At 41.7% G+C, this 24320-nt stretch overlaps 2 protein-coding genes across 6 annotated transcripts in view; one reads left to right on the forward strand and one right to left on the reverse strand.

Annotated features, from left to right (window-relative positions):
• Positions 1–407: 407 nt before the first annotated feature.
• LOC140721667 (uncharacterized) overlaps positions 408–24320 on the reverse strand; it is a 53625-nt gene continuing 29712 nt past the window's right edge. For 3 of the 5 annotated variants that reach the window (XM_073036467.1, XM_073036465.1, XM_073036466.1), the window contains one exon: positions 20642–23554. In XM_073036467.1, coding sequence (XP_072892568.1) covers positions 21607–23148 — 1542 coding nt within the window. In that variant the 5' untranslated portion in view covers positions 23149–23554 and the 3' untranslated portion in view covers positions 20642–21606. Of the gene's footprint in view, positions 718–18966; positions 19260–20641; positions 23555–24320 lie in introns of those variants that run through there. The other 2 variants (XR_012097426.1, XR_012097427.1) reach the window with 2 other exon arrangements.
• Positions 2680–11303, forward strand: LOC140721671 (antigen WC1.1-like). The gene is made up of 8 exons (XM_073036470.1): positions 2680–2824; positions 2904–2978; positions 4399–4710; positions 4840–4875; positions 6588–6704; positions 7527–7634; positions 9498–9587; positions 11098–11303. Exons 2-8 carry the CDS (start codon positions 2912–2914, stop codon positions 11109–11111), a joined length of 744 nt encoding a protein of 247 aa, XP_072892571.1. The 5' UTR covers positions 2680–2824; positions 2904–2911; the 3' UTR covers positions 11112–11303.

Here is a 24320-nt window from a genome sequence, read left to right on the forward strand (position 1 = left end):
TCCTGCTTATTATTTCTTCAAAATAATTACAACAGATTTGTCAGACATTTGTTTATCTTCTGCATTCTCATTGATAATAGACTTCAATATATTTCCAAACACTGAGATCAGGCTAACTGGCGTGTAGTTTCCTCGTTTGTGCAAAAGGCAGGGAAATGGAAAGGCAGCGGATGTGGTAAAACGTCCAAATACCAGCCGCTGAGTTCCGTCCTTAATGAGAGAAGCAACTCTACACTTCTCGATATGTTCTATTCTTCCAAACTTTTACATCTTATGTTTAGATTTCAAACATTTTTAAATTCCAGAATAATTGTTACATCCCGGCACAATACTTTTTAAGAGTAATACTAATAATTCCAGAAACATCTTTAGAAACGACAAACTGGTGATGTTTATAATTTCCAATATATTGATTTACGTTCCATGTTTCTGTTCGATAGGCCACTTGCAGTTACGGCTCTCCGGAAGTGAAGATTCATGTGCTGGTCAGCTAGAGGTTTATTACCGTGGATCTTGGGGCGTGGTTTGCGATGACTCCTGGGATCTGGTTGACGCTAACGTGGTCTGCAGACAACTGGGTTGTGGATATGCTTTGGAGGATAAAACTCATGTTTACTGCGGAAGACGCTCTCTCCCAGTTTTGTTAGATGAAGTGAGATGCTCGGGTAACGAAACGTTTCTCTGGGAATGTCCATCAGCACCATGGGGCGAACATGACTGCAGTCAAAAAGAAGCTGTGACATTGACTTGCTCTGGTAAAGAAAATTTCAATTTGTTAAAATTTTGCAGCACGCGGTGACTACGGAATTGTAATAAATAAACAAAGCAGGAAAGGAGACCATTGGGCCAGGATGAACTGTCAAAATGTTGATAATGCGTGAGAGCACACCTACGCAGAAACAATCAACCTATTCCCTACGTATCTGGAATGTTCATATTTCCCATTACTAATGTCATAACATTAATCACCCTGAGTTCAGTATTGATTCTGCCTAATAACTCTTCTGCCCTCGATCCAGTGTTTCCCCGTTTTCTTTACTCAAGCTAGGCAAGTAAAGAATCACCAGTCTATGCATCGATACAGTTTGATGGTCGACTGATTATTCACCAACTCTTTACACTACTCAAGGAGCTGTGAGAAAGACTGCACTGTGAGGCGTTCTTACAAAAGATAGATTCAAATGTTGAATCCAGATGTTGATTCAAATTCTTTCGACCCATAGAAAAGTGCGCCTGACTAAAATATGCAAGCGACTCTTAAATGCCCGATCTCCTGAGGAAATTCAATTACTTAGCCATGCACTAGGTAGTAGCTGTGAACATACAAGTAAGCAGAGCCAGCTGGTGACGAGAAGTAACATAGCAATCCAAACCAGGAGAGACGGAATAATACAATTTATCAAACTGGAAAATCCAAATTTCACGTAATAAAATCCAAAAAAAAAACAACTAATTGAATTCAAAACCATGCCGTTGTTGTTTTTTCAATTTCAACTGATCCTTTCTCCCCATGTTTCTTTACCTCTGCTTCTCACTTATTAAAGCAATTGGTAAAAAAAAAAATCTGAAGTAAAAGTACCTCTCGAAACAAAATCAACTAGAGGAGCCAACGTTAGAAATTTGATACTGAGACTGGAAGGTTGTAATGTGTCCAGAGAAGACAAATTTTCTATTGAGTTTTAATGCAGCAGAGAAGAATAAACGTGAGATAAGACGATCAGTGTAGTTGTGGCATAATGAAGTAAAGTGCCAAAAAGCCAGAAGCTCATGTGAGGTCAGCTTTTCTGAACTCAAAACACTATTTTCTTTTCAAAATAGTGCAGGTGATCACATTAGAATCTCCAAAGATAATGCCTGGAATACATATAAAATGTTTTTTTTTTAAATCAATCCTAAAATCTGTTTCAAATACTGTTATTGAATCGGGGGATAGAATAAATGAAAATAATATTGTAATTTCACCTTTATTTCATCACAGTCTGCTATTAGTCTGGATTTAGTTGGTGCAGTCTTAAGAATAAGGTACTGAGGTACAGTCAACACATTTAACCACGTACCGCTTTTGCCCCGAAGAGCAAGTGACGGTTTGTCTCGGTACACTTATTTCCAACGACTCAATTCACACTTTTCGTTAAGGACTGAGGACGAACAGTTTCTCCTTGCTCTTCAACTTCTTCCCTTAAGGAATTCAAATATTTACCTTTCTCAATTGTTGGCGAATCCGATGAGATTCCAGTATCAGCTATTCCTTAATTTTCCGTCACAAACCACTTCTCTCCTTTAAGTAATTCAGCACAATATATCACTCCGTGAGTCCTGGTTTCGCTTAATTTTGCTAATCTAGCACTTCCTACTGAATATGCACATTTTATTTGATTGTCCTAGCTCTACACACACACACACACACACACAAAGACGGCTAATTTCTCTTGCTGTAGTAGAAAAAACGCGATTACCATTGTATTCTAATTTTCGAAAACCTTTGTTTCAAATGCATCCTTATCAGAGCACAAAAAGTTGCGCCTGCAGAGCGCAGGTAGTCGATGCGAAGGAAGAATTGAAGTGTGGTACAACGGGACCTGGGGAACAGTGTGCTCCACGGATCTTGATGCCAAATCTGCAGATGTGATTTGCAAACAAATGAAATGTGGACCAATAAAATTTTTTTATCCTGGCTCATATCAATTTGGAAAGGGACTTGGACCTATATGGTTGGATGAGATTGAATGTACTGCACACGAATCGACCCTTTGGCAGTGTCAGTCACAACCGTGGGGAAAACACCAGTGTGACCATTCGGATGACGGAGGAGTTGTATGTGAGGGTAAATAAGAGAGTCTTATATCTATTTACGTTTTACATCTTTTTGTATAAAATCGTCAAAATATCTATTTTGCCAACAGAAACCAACATGACGGAAGGATTCACCGAAAAAGCCTGCTTGCAAGAAAACACATTCTCCTCTTTTCCTTCAGAAGGTAACGAATTCGAAACGCCTTTGCTGAAATCAGAAAACCTTGTATAAACGTCGCTATTAGAAAAATGAATTTCGTTCCTTTTGCCCTCTACGAAATTGTGCCCGCATTGACTAGAATCCTGGTTTCCCTTGACTCTGTTCAGCATTGCCAAATGGGAGTGTCTAGTGAAAAATTCCATTCCCAGACAGAAGATAGAGGGAGTTAATTGGAAATAATTGGGAGCATTTGTTATCTGGCAAGATTATAAATGACATGCCGGAATTGTCTTATGGCCAGCTGGACGGACTTGGGAATCGGTATTACCTGGGAAGGAGGGAAGTGAACGATGGAATGTATGGGGATATTAAAAGGTGAGAGACATTGCTGGTTTGATCAAAATAAATGAAGCAAATATATGTAAACCGAGGGATTCATAAATGCGGTCGGGCTACAGGCAATATAGAGAGATGAATAAAGGCTGCGATCAATAGATAAAGATATCTATTTGGTTGGAAATATGAGAAAAGGAAACATCAAGGCATTTTGTGTTACATTACCAAACTAACACAAGTGGTTAACTAAATGGAACATAGGACGACGTATGTTCAAAGCCCACAATTTATGGTTGGAGTTGAAAGATATGCATGAGCTGTATTCGACTATTTTCTTCGCCGGCATGAACTAAAGACAGAAAAACGGCGGCTGATAGTGTCTTCATGGTCTGGTTGAGCATTTCGTGATGAAGTATGAATTGAAGAGGAAGGTCTGTGACTTGCCTTCATTAATCGGACACTGATGGTAAGAATAAGATATGATGCGTGTTCATTCAGCAAGGAATTGACTGCAAAAAGTGTTTGTGGATATGTAAGGCAATGATTTCACATTATTTATATTGCCATTCGTTGCATTTCAAGAAGCATGTGGGGGCTATAAATGAGACGTACTCAGAGTCTGCCTGGATACGAAAGGACGGAAACACTTCAGACTCATTCTGCGGACCTAAAATTAGTCCTAATAGATGCATAATATTAGGTGAGACAGGTCAGGTAGAGAGTCTGAATCATTGTAAAAAAAATACCAAATATTAACGGACGTATTTAAGGTGACAGACGACGGCTTAAATGAAGTGTTAGAGGAAAATCTTTATTCGTAAATTGAGCATGATGTTGCTTGGAACGGGCTTTGAGGAGTGATATAGAAATATTTACAATTACCGTCTTTGATAGGCTTTCCGCTGGAGTAGGCAAGTGTAAATATTTGACCGATATCGATTATATGAGGCGGAAGAGAGGTGGCATAATTTGCATAGTGTTGGATTAAGAAATGGTGTGCCGAGGTGCCTGCCCTTGCGTTCTATAATTAGTTCTATTTTCTCTCTGACGAACTTCAGATTCCCAGGTTAAGTATTAAATACATTTTCATTTTATTCTTTCATACCTAGATGTTCCATTGCAACTTGTTGGCGGCAGTCACAACTGCTCCGGAAAGCTTGAGATACGGTTTAATAAAAGTTGGGGCACGGTGTGTGACGACTCTTGGGATCTGGCCGATGCCAATGTAGTCTGCAGACAGCTAGGGTGTGGCCTTGCTCTCTGGCCTCCAGAAGATGTTAAAATGACCCAGGTAGCCGCTGCTGTCTGGCTTGATGAAGTAAAATGCACCGGAAGTGAATCGTTTCTGTCCAGCTGTCGTTCCTCATCATTTGGTCAACACGACTGTGATCACAAGGAAGATGTCATCGTTCTTTGTTCTGGTATGCTTTGGGCTTTGTCTGACATTTCAATTTCTCTCCAACTGATTTGTAAATTTCGTAATTAGAAACATCAAATATAAACACCAACAGAGATGCGTTTGTTGAAACTTCTTTTCAATCTGTACACAGGTTCCAGAGTGACTCCTGCTGAACGCAACAATTCAGGTATGGATTTTGACGCTTAAATATCGCATTTATGCTGCAGATATCAAGAATTGATTATTCGTATTTCCTAACTGCTAAGTTCACAAGAGATGATTTGGAAACTGCATGGGACCTTGATTGTCTCGCCAATAATTTTAAGCAGGAATATGCAGAATTCTTAAAAACTTGAACTCCACTCCCGTTCAAACATTTTTTGTGACTCAAATTGTAGCACATTCGATACTCTTGAGAAAGTTTTGATTTTTGCAGATAGTAAAAATTAAAGTTAAAAGGAAATTTGTTATCAGATATCCATATATCGTCATATACTGCCTTGAGATTCATTTTCGTACGGCATTCAGTGTACATACATAGAGACATAACAGAAATTCTAAAGAAATTCTCAAAAACAAGCGCGGAAAAATAACAAACACCAAAAGGCAACGAAGTACGCAAATGGAAAACCAGCAAAAATGTCAACAAATGGATCAGTAAAAATTAATACTGAGAACAAGAGTTGTGTAACCCTTGAAAGAAAATACAGGTTGTGGAATCTGTTCACACACTGGAATAATTGAAGTTACGCACCCTAGCAGGATCATAGCAGTTGATAGATAATACCTATTCCTGAGCCCAGTTGTGTGGACCCAAGGCTCCGGTATATCCTTCCTGATGACATCAGCGCTAAGAGTGCATGGCCTGATGAGTATTTAGTCATCCTGCGACAGCGCAGCATGTAATGTGTGCTCAACGGCAGTATAGTTGAATAATATTTTGGACCCGAAATAATATTCAAGATTTGGTGACGATCTGTAAGAGTGCAAGTGCTCAGTCTTATTTTTGAACCCTTAATGCATGCGTTGAGGAAGAAGTATCAAGGCTATGAGGTCCTATTTCCTCTGTTTTGCTCTGACTTCACAAAGACCAACATCGCATGTGGACCTGGCCTATAAATGCATATTTGGAATGAAATCAATTGCACTACTGCTAGTTACATACAGACTGCCAGCAGTAATAATCAGCAGCTTACCAACATTTTCTGGATCCATTGCGTGTCGTATGGGTTGACTTCATCGAGATAGCTCACTCCACTCCCACAGCATTCTCTCCTCAGCACTCCCACAATGTCCTACCTCACTCCCCTTCCACAGTTCCCTCCTAACCCCTGTGGCCCTCCCTCTTCGCCACAGCTGAGGGGAATGTGGTAGGTGATGGAAGAAAGGAGAGTAACGGAGGTCCAAGAGTGACACTATCTTTAAAATTATTATTTAAATTATTAGCTAATTATTAGCTAAATCTCTGTTTGCTGATTAGAGGCGGATAAGAGAAAAAAACCCATAGATAAGTACGTTGAAATAATTTCTTCCTGGAATTGTTTTCATAAAATTAAACTCACTTCCCTTCTTGCTGTTCCAATCCAGCAATGTGAGGGAAAATAGAATTTGAACACGACGTTGCTTGGGGTGTTTATCCTGATTTGATACCAGGTGGCTGGAGAGAACGTTTATTGCTCTGGGAAATACTTCTGACATATCCGGCTTTATTGTGAAATAGTCCTTTTGTTTCCGCTCCGCTCTTTCTCTCATGAAATGTATAGGGATATAACTTTCAAAAATCGTGATAACTGAATATATGATTAAATTCATTAAACATCGCTCAAAATTTCGATGCATTGGATCTATAGTGTTTGTTTTCTGTTTATTGAAATAGATGTTTTTACGTTTCGTTTAAAGCTTTTGGAAACTGGACCCCATCCATCATGGTTACTGTCTGCATAATTCTTGGATTTATATTCATCATTGAGTTTTTAATACTGTTCACGATAACGTGGAGACAATCAGCAATCAGTGGTGAGGGGCAATCTTTATATCGACCTTTTATTGTGACGCTTTCAGTTTGTTGAGGTCTTCCCAAAAAATATTTTTGTGCAGAAAAGACTAAATTAAATATGTTTTCACCGCTTTAGTTCGAAATTAATTTGACTTCTGTGAGACATTTATAATGGTGGCTTTCACTGTCCCTTACTGTTCGTGGATTAATGATAACTTTTCATTATGCAGTAATGGAAATTGAAGGTTAAATCTGATTTGGTAAGTGGCTGCTTCACTGTTTATTTCACTGTAATACATCCATGCATTGAACATCTGGACGTATAAGTTTTAAAAATCTGCTGTGTATTCTCGAATATTCTGATTCGGTTCTCCCAATCGAAGTAAGAGAATGCATTTTCCCCATTCCTTTTCTTCTTATGATTTTATCATTGAATATTCGCGATGCTTTTAAATTTCTTTGACACAGCCAAACTTTCTCTGTTAGGTGCTGGAGTGACGTGTGAATTTCCATCCTGTCTTCATCCGCTGCCATACTGATGGCATCTACATCTATCTAATAATAATATTAAACTCGTCTTCGATTCAAATGTGATGTGTATTCATTATGAAACAAAGATCGGAAATATACTCGTTCTTCTGTACCTTTCCCTTCGTCCTTCTGATGTCAAATTTATTCGGTTGATTGGCCAGGGATATGATGCACACATCAGTCCGATTCAACGATCACGTTCCCTGACTCTTCAAATTGACTAAGATCATTTTAATTTATTTTAATTTAATCATAATATTCGTGTACAAATTCGTTGATGCCGATGTTCATCTCAACTCCCTCTTCATTAGGTACACTAATGAGTGGCCAAGGATTACCTATTGACTTTTACCAAGCAATTTATGAGGAAATTGAGAATATTCCACCATTCAAGAATTTTTCTGAGATGCAAGATTCAGGTCTGTATTATGACACAAAGTCCGTGATGTACAAATTGATACCGTCTCAATTCATCCAATATTGTTATCAAAATCAAGGAACAACAAAAACTCACGGCTCTGTAGGTACTTCAGAAATGAAATTGTAACAAAAATAATAATGGGGTATCATACAATAAAAACAAGAGATTCTGCGGATGCTGAAAATCTTGAGCAAAGCACACAGTATTCTAATGGAACTCAGCAGATCAAGGTGCACCTATGGTAGAGAATGAACGGTCAACATTTAGAACCAAAACATTTTATTGGCTCTGTGAAGGAGTTACAGAAGCCAAAATAAGGAGCTGGAGCATGGGACAGGAGGGTAGGTTGGTTGGTTGGCGAGATCGGATGAGAGGCAAGGAACCCTTATAGAACATGGGAAATTAAGTCAGAAGCTTCGAGGGCATAAAGACGTGTGGTAAATAGACGATGAAAATGCATATCTATTGTTCCGTAGCACAATAGATATGAATTGTGAGGGATGCTGTGAACCAGGTTTCAGCTATCTCAGTCTGGAGTCTGGAGTGGTATGATATCACTCACGATCATTGTACGGAACCTCAATTAATAATACAAATCTGAAGCATACACTGCCAGCATCTGCTGATATAATCCTCAGAGTATTAGAGGCATTTCCTTTCCTCTTTCCTGAAACAACTAGGATTTTTTCAGCAATTTCAAAGAGCCTTCTTTCTAAACTTTTCTCTGTTCGGCAATAGAATGTAGAACAGAGAACACTGAACATGGAGCAAAATGGCACAGTACGGTTCATTACGCTCACGATGTTGGGCCGACCTGTTAACTTACACGGGATCAATTTTGCTCTCCCATCCTACACATTCTTTAGTTGCTTTCACATAAAGCAATTGACCACACGTGGCCACATAAAAAGTTTTCTAAATGGCCCTAATATATCTATCTCCAATACCAGCCTCGAAAGGGCGTTCCCCGCTTTCACCCCTAGCAAAATTACCACTGACAACACTGCATTATTTCTTCGAATCAGATTAAAGGTAGCTCCCTCATATCAGCCATTTCCGATCTTGGAAAAGGCTCTGAGGAGGAGCACTCTATACCGAACAATCTGTAATTAAAAACTGTGTGCCCTACTTCGGGCATCATTCTGTTAAATCTCTTCTACACCGTCTCTGAGGATTCATGCCGTTCTAAAAATGAGCTGACCAGAAGTGAATGTGATATTCTAAGCGTGATTTAATCAGGTAAATTATTTCACAGACTATCCTCCGGAATAATTTACCCACCACGAACTATGGCTCACTCTTCCAAACTTTCCAGGGTCATGCCTACTCACATTCTAGTACGAAGACATTAACTAGAAACGTGAACTCATTCTCCCTCTGAACATGTTCTGCTAACTGGATGACGACTTCAGTCACTTTAGCTCATTTTACTTCTACTTAGTATATCGACTGAACTGTAACCGAACATTAACTGTCCCCACTTAAAGAAAAGCCGTGATAAGTACCCTTTCATCGTATTACTTTATCAGTCTATCTATCTTTCATTCTATATATTGTTCTCATTCACCTGCTGCAGGATTGCCGTAGTTATCTTCATTCGTCAATGATAGCGTTTCCAAAAGCAATACGCACACGAGTTCGCAATAAAATCGATTCCATGTACACATTTAGATTATTTTATTATCAATTCAAGGCGGAACACACATCTTCCTTTTATCTTCCATTGAAGAGTATTCAAGGATTATGCCATGTATGGTAATGATGATACTGTCATTGATGTAATGATCGAATGATGTGTTCATTACAAAAACAATAAAAATACCAAGTAAATACCTTGAATATCTATTTCTTTGAATTTTAGTTACTGGATCCAGTCATTCCATTAATGAAGTCGAATGTCACACCGACGACGATCTATATAGTACATGTCATGCTCCACAAGACCCTGAAGGTTTGTTTTACAATATTCACGGTCGGTACACTTATTTTCATTTTGCCGTACTTTAGTTCAATCTGTCTGTGATCATAAACCGGCAAAGAAAATTGTCGTCACATGTGCGTATTGATGTGATTGAACAATCTCGTGGTTTTATGAGGGTCTTGCGTTACAAGAAGCGTGTTATTAAAGCCTGTAGTCAGCATTCAATTTAACAAAGGTCTGAATTACCCCTTTTAAATCACTTTGAATTATAGGCCTTTAAATATGAAATAAACGAGCATGTTTGGAGTATGACAAAATAGGTCATCATCCCAAGTAATTTGCTGCACAGCGGCAATCGTCAGAAATAACGCTTTATATATAATCGCTCCCTGACCTGGTTCCTGACGATCGCAATGATGTTGTGAGTGCCATAAGTTATTCCTTAGACTGTGTGAAAATGACGGACAGTGGTTGTCCTGATTTTCTGCTAGGCGGGGAAAAACTAAATATGTCAGGGATGGGTTAAGAAGAGGAGGAGGGGCATTAACGGAAGCTCAGAGAAGGCAATGCTCACGCCATTAGGTTGGAGGACACCCAGCTGGTATCCAAGCTGAGTGTGGATTCATTTTGACAGTAGAGGAGGCCATGGATAGACAAATCAGAATGGGAATGGACAGTAGAGGAGGCCATGGATAGACATATCAGAATGGGAATGGACAGTAGAGGAAGCCATGGATAGACATATCAGAATGGGAATGGGCAGTAGAGGAGGCCATGGATAGACATATCAGAATGGGAATGGACAGTAGAGGAGGCCATGGATAGACATATCAGAATGGGAATGGACAGTAGAGGAGGCCATGGATAGACAAATCAGAATGGGAATGGACAGTAGAGGAAGCCATGGATAGACATATCAGATATCAGATATCAGATAGACAAATCCCAATTTGATATTTCTATCCATGGCCTCCTCTACTGTCAAGATGAAAGCACACTCAGGTTGGAGGAACAACTCCTTATATACCGCTGGGTAGCCTTCAAACTGATGGCATGAACATTGACTTCTCCAACTTCAGTTAATGCCCCTCCTCCCCTTCGTACCCTATCCCTGATATATTTAGATTCCCCCACCCTCTTTTTTTCTCTGTTTCTGCCCATCACTCTGCCTGTTCTCCATCTCCCACTGGTGCACCCCTCCCGCTTTCTTTCTCCCTAGGGCTCCCGTCCTATGATCCTTTCCCTTCTCCAGCTCTGTATGCCTTTTGCCCATCACCTTTCCGGCTCTCAGCTTCACCCCACCCACTCCGGTCTTCTCCTATCATTTCTCATTTCCCTCTCCCCTTCCTACTTTCGAATCTCTTACTATCATTCCTTTTAATTAGTCCTGACGAAGGGTCTTGGCCCGAAACGTAGACACTGCTTCTCCCTATAGATGCTGCCTGGTCTGCTGCGTTCCACAAGCAGTTTGTGTGTGCTGTTTGTTTGGTGAAACTGTGTTTTGTGCTCAATTTGACGCCAGTAATTTTCTCTATAACAGAGCCCAAGTCCTAGGTTCACTTACATCTGGCTTTCCGTGTTTTCTCTTCGACTGACAACAACGATGAAATGAACGACAACAGTTCAGGATTTCCAAGTCACTTGCAGCTCGAATCGTCAACTGTTTATTCCCATCCTTCACATCAGCCCGATGAAGACCGAAAAACAAACTCTTTTGCTTGCACTTTCTATATGTTATTGTCTGTGAAGTACGCTGTTGTAGAGTTGTTCAATATAGGCACAATCAAGTGTGCCGTAGTCAAATATTAGCGACAAGCTCTGGAACTGCTATAATAAATGAGGGAAGAATTCCATATGATGCTTTTGAATTAAATTGCACATTTCTATTGAGGTAGCATACCTTAGCGATGCTTGTAATCCATTTTAAAGTTAATGTCACTGTCAGTGCGATTACATTGCACTCTTAAAATCTGGACACTTTAATATATTCACGAAAATATTATTCTTATCGGTATCAGAATTTAATTGCAATCCCTTTTATACAACAAGAAATAACTTTGATTTATTTGGCAGGCCAAATTTATAAACAAGTGCACAACTTCTTTTATTATTTACAGTATTGATTTCACATCAAATAAAATGTAGTACACTGACAGCATGTCCTTTCCTCCAATCCAGAAAGATGAATATGCTGGTTTTCAGATTGTTATTTTCTATTGCTCTGTTCCCACTAACGGACATATTGATGAAAACATAGGAACTCGGAAATCTACGGCACATTATAGGGTCTTTGGCATAGAGTGTTGTACCCATCATATAAACTGCTCAGGAAACTGCCGAGAATTTCCCTACAGCATGGCTCCCTATTTTCCGAGCTTCATCTACTTATCTCTCTTAACGCAACCTATTTAATCAGCATCTCCCACCTTTGTTGGCAGTGCTTTCTACTCACCCGCCACTCTCTGTGTGAAAAATATACCTCTGAAATTTCCTGTCTACCTTCTTCTAAGCACCTTAAAACTATGCCAACTCATGGTAGCCATTTAAGCTCTGGGTGAGAAAAAGCCTCTGGCTATCGACACGATCAATTCCTCTCACCATCTTTTACACCTCCGTCAGGTCACCTCTCCTCCTCCCTCGCTTCAAGGTGAAAAGGCCAAGTTAATTCAACCTGTTCTCGTAAGGTATTCACTCCACTCCCGCAACTTCCTTGTAAACTTCCTCTACACTCTCTCCATCGTATCCACATCTTTCCTGTAGCGAGGTGATCAGAATTGAACATAGTACTCAAAGTGGGGTCTAACCATGGTCTTCCCTTGCTGTAACATTACCGCAAGGCTCTTGCATTCACTCAGTCCCACGGCTGATGAGGACCATCACTCTATGCGCCTTCTTGACAACACTGCCAGCATTCGCAGCAGCTTTGCCTATCCTATGGGGACGGAGCCCAAGCTCGTGTTGATCCGCAACGCTGCCAAGACTCTTATTATTAATAAAACGTTTTCGTAAAATATGACCTACCATTATGAACTGCTTCACACATCTGAGCTGAACTTCACCTTCCACTTCCCAGCCCAATTCTGCATCCTATCAATGCCCCGCTGTAACTTCTGACAAACCTCCGGACTATCCACAACAACACCAACTTTTGTATCATCAGTAAACTTGCTAAACCCCCCCCCCCCCCACACACACACACACACACACACACACTTCGACTTGCTCATCCAGGTCATTTACAATAATTACAAAGAGGAGAGGTTCCTGAAAAGATCACTGCGGATCTCTACTGGTCACCGTCCTCCATGCAGAATATGAACCATGGACAATCGTCACTTCCCTTTTTTGGGAAAGCTAATTCTGGATCCACAAATCAATATCTCCTTGATCCTACGCCTCATTACTTTCTGAATGAGCCTCGCATGGGGGACCATAGTAAGTGCGTTACTGAAATCATTATAATCCTTAGAGTATCCACTGCTCTACCTTTATCAATATACTTTGTTACATCATCAAAATAATTCAGACAGTTTCATTAGGCACCTGCCCTTGAAAAGGCCATGCTGACTATGCTGAAGCAGATTATGTCTCTCCAAATGCTCATCAATCCTGGCTTTCAGTATCCTTTTCAATCACTTGCCCACCACTGAAGCAGGGCTCATTGGTCTATAATTTATGATCTCTTCTCTCTTTCTTGTACACAAGAACAACGGTTACAAGCATTCAATCCTATGGCTCCTGTCCCGTTCCTGCTGACGATAAATCACCGCCAGTGTCTCAGCAATCCCTTCGCTCGCTTCCCACAGTAGCCTGGTGTACAACTCATCCGGTCCCGGCGACTTATCTAACTTAATAACTTCAAAATTTCTAGTGCATCCTCTTTCCTAATGTTTATACACTCAAGCGTTTCAGTCTGCTGTAAGTCCTCCCCACAAGTGCCAAGGTCGTTTTCACTGGTAACTACTGAAGCAAAGTATTCTTAAAGGGCCTCTGCTATCTCCTCCAGCTCCATGCGCATGTTTCCACTTTCACTCCTGATTGGTCCTACACTCACAAGGCTCACCGACTTGCTCCTCACATAATTGTAGAGTACCTTGGGTTTTCCTTAATCCTGCTCGCCAAGGCCTTCTCGTGGATCCTTCTCCTCTAGTTCTCCTAATTTCATTTTTGGGCTGCTTCCTGGCACCCTTATAATTTTCTAGAGTTCAAACAGTACCTAGTTTCTTGAAACTTTCACAAGCATTTCTTCTCTTCTTAACTAGATTTTCTACAACTTTTCGCAAATTGTTTGCTTCTATTTCGCTCATGCACCATGATAAAGGAGTTAGAGTTGCGATCAATACCTCCAAAATGCTCTTCCACCGAGACGACGTTAATTTTCCAATACCAGATCAGATACAGCCCCTCCTGTAATTGGTTTACCTACATATCGTGTCAGGAAACCTTTCGGAATACTCTTAGCAAACTCCATTACATCAAAACTGCTTGCTCTAAGGAGATGACTGTCAATATTATGAAAGTTAAGATCATCCATCACAACAACCCTATTGTTATTGCAGCGTTTCAGAGTCTGCCTCCCCGTTCCTCAATGCTTCTGTTACGATTGCGGGGTTAGGGTGTTAACTACAAAAACAACTAGTAGTGTTATTTTCCCATTCCCGTTTCTGACTTCCATTCACAATGACTCAGTGGACAGTCCCTTCATGACTTCCAGCTTTTCTGCAGCCGTGGTAATAGCCTTGATTAGTAGTACCACTGTCCCACCTCTTCTCCTCCCTCTCTGCCCCTTTTGAAACATCTGACTCCCGGAACACTCAGCAGTCATTCCTGCCCCGAGAGATCCAACATTCGGTAATGGCCAAATTATCATAGTTTAACGTATTGATCCAGGTTCATCCGCCCTGCCTTGTTTATGGTACGACCTGCATTAAAATAGTCACATTTCCAACCATCGGGCTCAGTGCTTCATTACTTGTTATTCCTTGTGCGGCAACCGCCCCATCCTCTGCCTCTTCACTTCAGCGTCAGCAAACTTCCCTTCCAGGATATTGATTCCCTTCCAGTTCACATGCCTCGCGTCACACTTGTACAGGCCACTCCTTTCCCAGAGAGGATTCCAATGATCTGAGAACATGAAACACTGCACCATCTCCTCAGTCACATACTCATCTGCCTATATTCCTGTTGTGACCTTCTCCAGCTCCTGGCACCAGGAGTAATCCGGAGATTACCACCTTGGAGGTCCTGCTCTTCAGCCTCCCTCCTAACTCTCTAAACTTACTGCCCAGGCCTCTACCTCTCTCCTGTCTATGTCATTGGTACCAACATCTACCGCGACCTCTGGCTGCTCACGCTCATTTTCAAGACTATTCTGCAAACTTCCGGAGACATCCTGGAGGCAACACATTACTCCGGCTTCCCTTTTGCTGCCGCAGAATCTCCTATCAGACCCACTAATTATCTAATCCCCTATGTCTATTGCTCCGCTTGAATCCACCTTACAGTTCTGAGGATCAGAGCTGACCACAGTGTCCAGCTATGTCATCGCCCTCAGCAGTATCCAAAGGTCTACAGAAAGACCTTGCACTTACTTCTTCCTTTTCCTTTCTCGGTGTTCATACATCGATTGCCCGAATTCTGCCCTCTGGGTGTAACCACCTGGCTAATAGTCCTGTCTATTAAATGCTCTGTCTCCCGGATGGTCCTAAGCTCACCCAACACCAGCTCCAGATTCTTTATGCGGTATTTCATGAGCTGGAGTTGGCTGCTCTTCTCGCGTGTGTAGTCATCGGGGAGATCCTGAGGTTCCATGATTTTCCACATCCTACAGGAGGAGCATTCCACTACCATCCTGCCTGCTTTGTACAATGGGCAACCACGACCAAGTTCTCTAATGTATTTCTTTGGCTTCTGTTTCCTTTCGTCCACGCCTCATGAGACAAAGTATGAAGCCCCTAGTCTCACCGGGGGCCTACACAAGACAATGCCATCACGCTTGCCCCTTCCATACTTTTATTTAATTCGAAGAGCTCTGTTCCTACACTGACTGGGTCTATGGAATGTCCCCAAAGCTCTCTTTTTATACCAGATTCGCCGCTTATCCGTAGCCCCCTATTTTTCTAAGCTTCATGTACCGATCCAAAAGTCTCTTAAACGACCCCATCGTATTGCCTCCACCAACGTTTCCGGCAGCCCATTCCACGCACTCACCACTCTCTGAGTGAAAAACGTACCCCTGACATCTCCTCGGTGCCAACTCCCTAGCACCTTAAACCTGTGTCCTCTTGTGGCAACCATTTCAGCCCTGGGAAGAAGCCACAATTTCAATGCCTCTATCATCTTGTACACCTCCCTCAGGTACACCTCCATCGGGTCACCTCTCATCCTTCGTCGCTCCAAGGAGAAAAGGCCGAGTTCATCCAATCTGCTTTCACAAGATTGCTCCCCAATCCAGGCAACATCCCTGTAAATCTCCTCTGCACCCTGTCTATGATTTCCACGCGTGAATACTGAAGATCTCACATTCAAAATCAGGATTATTTCCCCTGACATATGTCGTGAAAGGTCTTGTTTTGTGCAGCAGTTCACAGCAATATTACATTATTCACTGCAATAAGAAATATCCTACGTCTGCGTCGTGAGGGGTGGAAGCGGGCAAGGCCGGACCACAGGGCTCTTATACGCCTGTAAAGCCGATGGAATGCATTGCAGAAGCGTTGATGAACCTCAGCCATGTCACGACTTCAGAGAACGATAGAGATCGGATTTCGTTAATGGTCTGTGCTCCACAAGGATCGAAGTGCCCAGGAAAATAACTACATGAAGAAATATGCTGTAAAATAAATACTGCAAAAAGTGATCAAAATATTGAGGTAGTGTCAATGAGTTAATGCTCCGTTCAGAAATCAGATGGAAGAGAGGAAGCAGCTACTACTAAAATGTTGATGTGTGTTCTCGCGCTCCTGTTCCACCTCCCTGATGGTGTTATTGAACAGAGGGCATATCCTTGGTGCTGGGAATCCTTAATAATGGATACTGCCTTGTTGATGGATCTTTCTAATTTTCCTAATCAACTGCATGACAATCCCCCATGACTATTGTAACATTACCCTCTATCTGCCATTGTAATTTGTGTACCACATACTCTACTACTACTTGGGTGGTCTCTATACAATTCCCATCAGGGACTTTTTTTTTACATTTGCTGTTCCTTAATTCTGGCCACAAATTCTACACCTTCCAACCCTATGATACCTATTTCTAATGATTTTATTTAATATTTTAGAAACAGAGCTACACAACCCCATTACCAGCTTGTTCTTTCAAGAAACTTATAAATACTTGGGAAACAAGAGGACCGGCAGATACTAGAAATCTAGAGAAATACACACAAATTGCTGGAGGAGCTCAGCATGTCAGGTAGCATCTATGGATGGGAATCAACATTTCGGGCCAAGAACCTTGATCAGGACTCTTGATACTCACGTATCTGGAAAATGAACAAGCAAAGACAATAGAAAGTAGTGCAAAAATGAGGAGAACCTTTGACAAAATTTAGTTCAAGGCTTAAAAAAAAAACCCTGCCAAACAGAGTTCAATAGTTAACAAATACAACAAAGGAAATAAACACTTCCATCAATGGCTTTTTAAAATGAAAATATCTTGGTCCCATTTCAGTCAGAAAAAAATAATACAAAGATAAGTAAGAACTGAAATGACAACTTTAGAAAAGCCTATTTAAACTCAAACTCTATTTAAATAGACAGAAGGAGGAAGCTGAATAACACACATGAAAAAAAATCACACAACAGTCAGATAAAACTCAGTGCATATTTTCATAAAAAATTAGTAGGATTCAACGCTCCATGTGTGTGAATGCAATTGTGATAAGAGATACAGACCAGAAAACTTAAATGAGAGGCTAACACAGAAAAATAAATCATTTATAGGCAAGAAAACATTAACAATGACTGTGACCCCCCCCCCCCCCCCCCATGGGAGACATCCCAACAATCTGAGCAAACTAGATGTTGACAAGGAAGCATCGAGCACCTGACTGAGATTTGGAGACCTCTTCCTAAAAACAGAGGGGTTCCTTGCAGAAATACAGAACAAGATGATGAACAAAAAAGAAAAAAAAAAGAAAAAATACATACAATACAAACAAACAAGGCAATACAAGCAGAAAATGCAAAGAGAAACCAGACACAATCCAACACATTCTGGGATCCTGCAGCAGTTTAACTCAATCTGATTACTTATGCAGGTACAATCAAGTGGCAAATATCATTCACCAAAATCTTGCTTGAAATTACAAACTCATGAATGACTACAGTAACTTCAATACGGCACCATAAATTCAAGCCTGCTGCAGTAAGGGACAGAATCTCACAATTTATATGATAATCAATACATTAGTACAGATAGGATAATCTAAAAGAAACATTCGGATATAATATTACAGTATAAACAAGCAGGAACAGTTCCCTCAATAGATATAATCATTCTCAACACACACATGTGCCTCCACCAATGGGGCGCCTCACTACAGGCATTGTTCGTGTCATCAGTCAGACAAGCAAATTATTTTCTCTGCCAATTAGCATCCAAATGTTGCTATTCTGTCATTTGTAGTCACGCCCCTTTGCTGATTCCCCTCTCTTCATCATACGTTCTTATCCTGACCATCGTCCAGTGCCCCAAACTCTGCCTTGTGCAGACCCACCTCTTGTGTCTGACCCTGCTCTGTTGAACATCCAACTAATGGTTTCCCATTCTGCTTTCAGTCTTTAGAGGACAGTTGTTTTTTCTAACAACCCTTTAGAAGCAGGCAAAATGACTCATAATGTGGAAATGAGCTGTGCATAAGGAGGTTAACTACCAATGTCATTCAATAGACAATAGACAGTAGGTGCAGGAGTAGGCCATTCGACCCTTCTAGCCAGCACCGCCATTCACTGTGATCACGGCTGATCATACACAATCTGTACCCCGTTCCTGCCCTCTCCCCATATCCCTTGACCCCGCTATCTATGAGCTCTATCTAACTCTTTCTTCAAAGCATCCAGAATCCCTCTGGGGCAGAGCATTCCACATATCACCACTCTCTGGGTGAAATAGTTTTTCCACTTCTCTGTTCTAAATGGCCTACCCCTTATTCTTAAACCGTGGCCTCTAGTTCTGGACTCACCCATCAGCGGGAACATGCTTCCTGCCTCCAGCGCGTCCAATCCCTTAATGATCTTATATGTTTCAATCAGATCATCTCTCATCTTTCTATTCCAGTGTATACAAGCCCAGTCGCTCCAATCTTTCAACATATGACTGTCCCGCCATTCCGGGAATTAACCTTGTGAACCAAAGCTGCACTCCTTCAACAGCAGGAATGTCCTTTGTCAAATTTGGAGACCAAAACTGCACACATTACTCCAGGTGGGGTCTCACCAGGGCCCTGGACAGCTGCAGAAGGACCTCTTTACTCCTATACTCAATTCCTCGTTATAAAGGACAGCATGCCATTAGCTTTCTTCAGCTATACCTACATGCTTGCTTTATTTGCCTGATGTAGAAAAACACCTAGATCTTGTTGTACTTCCCCTTTTCCTAACTTGACTCCATTTTTCCTCCATTCTTCTTCAGCCCAGAGATATGAGGGGCGAAGAACATCTCAGACAGAACTGCAGGCAGATCGACTTCTCCAGTCTGCAGAAAAAAACATTTCCCAATCATCTCCCAGTCTCCTTAATTATTCTTTTTATCCCTTCCATGACTTACAAGGATTGCAAAGAATTAGGTATTAAGTGTTTTTGGGACCTGTTTATCTCAGGGTCTTTTGCTTCATTTGACCAATTGTCAACTAAATTTGCACTGCCAAAACACAATTTTACACATACCTTCAAAATTAGAGATTTCTTACGTTCCCAATTAACTACTTTTCCTATAGGTCCTGTTAAAAAGTTACTGGACGATCTTTTAAATTTAAAACCTTTTATTAATGGTTTTATTACCGATATTTATAACTTTTTGATTCTAGACAATATTTTTTAGATAAAATAAAAAAAGATAAATCATATTTCTGTGCTCGTCTATCTCTTCTACAATTCAAAGTGGTTCATAGAGTTTACATCTCTAAACAGAAGCTATCCAGTTTTTACCCGAGCGTTTCTCCACTTTGTAATAAATGCAACTCTGCTGATGCCTCTTTAATTCATATGTTTTGGCTTTGTCCTAAAATTGAAAGGTTTTGGCAGGAAGTATTTCATACCTTCTCACAACTTTTTAGGGCTCAATTTGACCCAAATCCCCATAATGTCTTGTTTGGTATTATTGCAAATGAAGATATACCTTTACTTTTAATCTACAGGTTTTAGTTTTTACCTCTCTTTTAGCAAGGAGAGCAATCGTGCTTAAATGGAAGGAGTCTTCCCCTCCTACACATCTTCAATGGCTACGTGATATTATGTCTTCTTTAAATTTAAGGAAGATCCACTGCTCAGCCTTAAATTCGAAACAAGCTTTTTATGATATCTGGGGACCTTTCCTTAAATATTTTTCCAATTTATAAAGCTTAAAAGTGCACAACTTTTATGTATATTTCTATCTTTTCTTCTTAAGCGAATATGTTTTTTTCTAATTATCCATTATCATCTATCAGCTTTTTTCTTTGGTAGTTGGTAGGGCGTTGATTTTTTGTACATAAAAGTTTCTTTTATGATGTATGACTTATCTTTAAGTTTTTGATTACGGAGTGGTATGTGATGTGCTATAGCATTTTATTACAATATATGAATGTACACACTTCATGTTGAGATGTATCTATGTGTTGCACTCTGTAAGTCTTGTTTTTTCTTCTTCTGAATAAAAATACTGTAAAAAGAAAGAAAGAAAAATCAAGGGAAACTTCTTCACCAACAGAGTGGTGACTGTTTGGAACCTATCATAACAGGGAGAGCGAAAGGGAACAACAGGGGAGGATTTAAATGGACTGTCAAGGAACAGAATAACTGACGGGGTCCAGCCGGCCTGAATTTACTCTCCACTATACACTAGGTGTGTTATAAATTAAACAAAAACCAGAGACAGAGTTTAAAATAAACTGATTTATTTGTCTGAGATCCAGAATATTAAACTCCAGTCACATTAAATTGGAATATGCAGCAGAAGAAACTCCATACATGCCCAGTGACCAGGGTGCAGAATTGGGTGTGGTGAGCAACAGCAATAATTGCAGAGTTCAGCACTGACAGTCACTCTCGAAATTGCATTCAGCAATGCTGATGGACAAATATCCAGCATGAAGCTTATGAAACTTTCTTCCCAGTGTGAACATGGTAGTGTGTCACAAGTGTAACATACTGTATGGTTTCACTGCTAATGTAATGGCCTCTCGGTAATGTTTCACTGCTGACGTAATGGTTTCACTGCAGCAGCAATGTTTAGGGTACGACTAGATATAACAGGGTTTTGGAGTGTGGGACTATCCAATGACAGAAATGTTGTTCTTTCTTGTGAGTCTGGAAGAGAGATTTTCGTGGTCTTTTGCCAGGGAGAGATGAGAAGATGTGAATGGAGAGATTGGGCCCTTTTTCTTTTATTTTCATTTTCTTTACTAACCCTAAAGTCAAAGTAAGATTTAAAAGCCCAATCGTTTAATCACATATTGTGTACTGTTTGTTGTTTCGGGGTACTGATTTGTAGCAGGGGACACATCACGCAGAATCCACCCAAATGAGATTTCTTAAGTTTGGCCAGGCTCGGGGGGGGGGGGGGGGGGGGAGGGGGGCAATCACCTCCATTATTAAGCTGCTAGCTGAAGTGAGAGTTACATAAGGTTAGATGACTGAGTGAATGGCTTCCCACAGTCTGAGCAGGTGAACGGCCTCTCCCCGGTGTGACCTCACTGATGTACCTTCAATTTACATGAGCAAGTGAATCCTTTCCCACAATCTGAGCAGATGAACTGCCTCTCCTCAGTGTGAACTCGCTGATGTACCTTTAGTTTAGATGATTGAGTGAATCCCTTCCCACAAACTGAGCAGGTGAATAGCCTCTAACCAGTGTGAACTGACTGGTGTCTCAGTAGGGTAGATGAATAAGTGAATCTCTTCCCACAGTCTAAGCAGGTAAATGGCTTCTCCCGAGTGTGAACTCGCTGATGTACCTTCAGTTGGGATGACTGAGTGAACCCCTTCCCACAGACTGAGCAGGTGAACGGCCTCTCCCCGGTGTGAACTCGCTGATGTACCTTCAGTTCAGATGAGCGAGTGAATCCCTTCCCACAGTCTGAGCAGGTGAACGGCCGCTCCTCAGTGTGAACACGCTGGTGAAACATTAGGTCAGATGACTGAGTAAATCCCTTCCCACAGTCTGAACAGGCGAACTGCCTCTCCCCAGTGTGAACTGACTGGTGTCTCCGTAGGGTGGATGAGCAAGTGAATCCCTTCCCACAGTCTGAGCAGGTAAACGGCCTCTCCCTAGTGTGAACTCTCTGATGTACCTTCAGTTGGGATGACTGAGTGAATCCCTTCCCACAGACTGAGCAGGTGAACGGCCTCTCCCCAGTGTGAACTCGCTGATGTACCTTCAGTTGAGATGAGCAAGTGAATCCCTTCCCACAGTCTGAGCAAGTGACTGGCCTCACCCCAGTGTGAACTCGCTGGTGAGACATTAGGTGGCATGACTGAGTGAATCCCTTCCCACAGTCTGAGCAGGTGAATGGCCTCTCTCCGGTGTGAACTCGCTGATGTACCTTCAGATGAGATGACTGGGTGAATCCCTTCCCACAGACTGAGCAGGTGAATGGCCTCTCCCCATTGTGAACTCGCTGGTGCATCTGTAGATCAGATGATTGAGTGAATTCCTTCCCACAGTCTGAGCAGGTGAATGTCCTCTCCCTAGTGTGAACTGACTGGTGTCTCAGTAACTGAGCTGACAAAGTGAATCCCTTCCCACACTCTGAGCAGGTGAATGGCCTCTCCCCTGTGTGAACTCGCTGATGTATCTTCAGGTGTGAGGAGAAAGTGAATCCCTTCCCACAGTCTGAGCAGGTGAATAGCCATTCCCCACTGTGAACTGACTGATGTGCTAATAGATGGGATGACTGTGTGAATCCCTTCCCACAGTCTGAGCATGTGAACGGCCTCTCCCCAGTGTGAACTCGCTGATGTACCTTCAGGTTAGATGATCGAGTGAATCCCTTCCCACAGTCTGAGCAGGTGAATGGCCTCCCTCTAGTGTGAACTTGCAGATGTATCTTCATTTGGGATGACTGAGTGAATCCCTTCCCACAGACTGAGCAAGTGAACGGCCTCTCTCCAGTGTGAACTCTCTGATGTACCTTCAGTTGGGATGAGCAAGAGAATCCCTTCCCACAGTCCGAGCAGGTGAATGGCCTCTCCCCAGTGTGAACTCGCAGATGTATCTTCAGTTGGGATGACTGAGTGAATCCCTTCCCACAGACTGAGCAGGTGAATGGCCTCTCCCCAGTGTGAACTCGCTGATGTACCTTCAGTTGGGATGAGGAATTGAATCCCTTCCCACAGTCCGAGCAGGTGAACGGCCTCTCCCCAGTGTGAACTCTCCGGTGAGCCATTAGGTCAGATGACTGAGTGAATCCTTCCCCACAAATTCAGCAGCTGACCAGCCTCTGCCCAGTGTGAACTGACTGGTGTGGCCACAGGTAGGAAGACTTGCTGAATCCCTTCTCACACACAGAATAGGTCAATAACCTTGCCCAGTGTGTACGTGCTGATGTACTTTCAGTTGAGATGACCGAGTGAATCCATTCCCACTGTCTGAGTAGGTGAATGGCCTTTCCCCTCTGTAAAATGACGGGTGTGCCAGTCGGTCAGGTGAATGAGAGAATCCCTCCTCACAGTCTGAGCAGGAAGGATGATCAACTGAATCCCATGCTCCACTTTTTAAATATCTGGATAGAGACAGCAAAACTGGCGTGTTTTCTTCGAGATTCCCGGAGACAACTTCATTGTCATTTTAACCTGCAAAAAGATTTATAAAATCCATCAATGGGTGTAGGGCAACATTTCAGATGAGATCATTTCTGCCATCACCAATCTGTGACCAGGCTCAGTTTGACACTCTCCATTGATATTTTTCCCTGTTCCCACTGAGCTGCATAGATGCCTGGTCCCACAGGAACTGAAATACTCTCCACGCACCAACCACTCTCTGTCTAAAAAAGCTTAACCCTGACATCCCTTCGGTATGTATTTCCAAGCACCTTAAATACAAAGGTGAATACAGAGGTAAATACCTTAAGCACGAAGGATCAATGCCCCTCACAATCTTATACACCTCAAAAAGGCTCCAAACATAAACAAGGAAATTATACATCACTTTGAGGATTTGTTTCAAGTATACAAAATTATGAGGGTATAGATAGGTACATGCAGTTTTTTTCCACTGAGGTTGTGCGGGATGCCAACCAGAGGTTATGGAAGTGGGGAAGGTGAAAACTTAATGGGAACATTTGGAAAAGATCTTCAATTAAATGGTTGTGAATGTGCAGAATGAGATGCCAGCACAAGTGGTGAATATGAGCTCGGTTTCACCTGTTACGTACCCGTGACACGTGACAGTGGTGTACTTGTCACGTGACTGGTGTTGAAACTATACTGGACTTGAGGTAATGGTCTTGTGATGGTGGAGTGACGTCATTTTCCCGCCAGTAGAGGTCATGTGACAGTTTTTTTTTACAGGGTATAAGAGGAGGACCCCACCCTGTGAGGAGAGGCAGTTCGTGGC

Source organism: Hemitrygon akajei, unplaced genomic scaffold (assembly GCF_048418815.1).
Source record: "Hemitrygon akajei unplaced genomic scaffold, sHemAka1.3 Scf000059, whole genome shotgun sequence".
In the NCBI taxonomy this organism is placed as follows: domain Eukaryota; kingdom Metazoa; phylum Chordata; class Chondrichthyes; order Myliobatiformes; family Dasyatidae; genus Hemitrygon; species Hemitrygon akajei.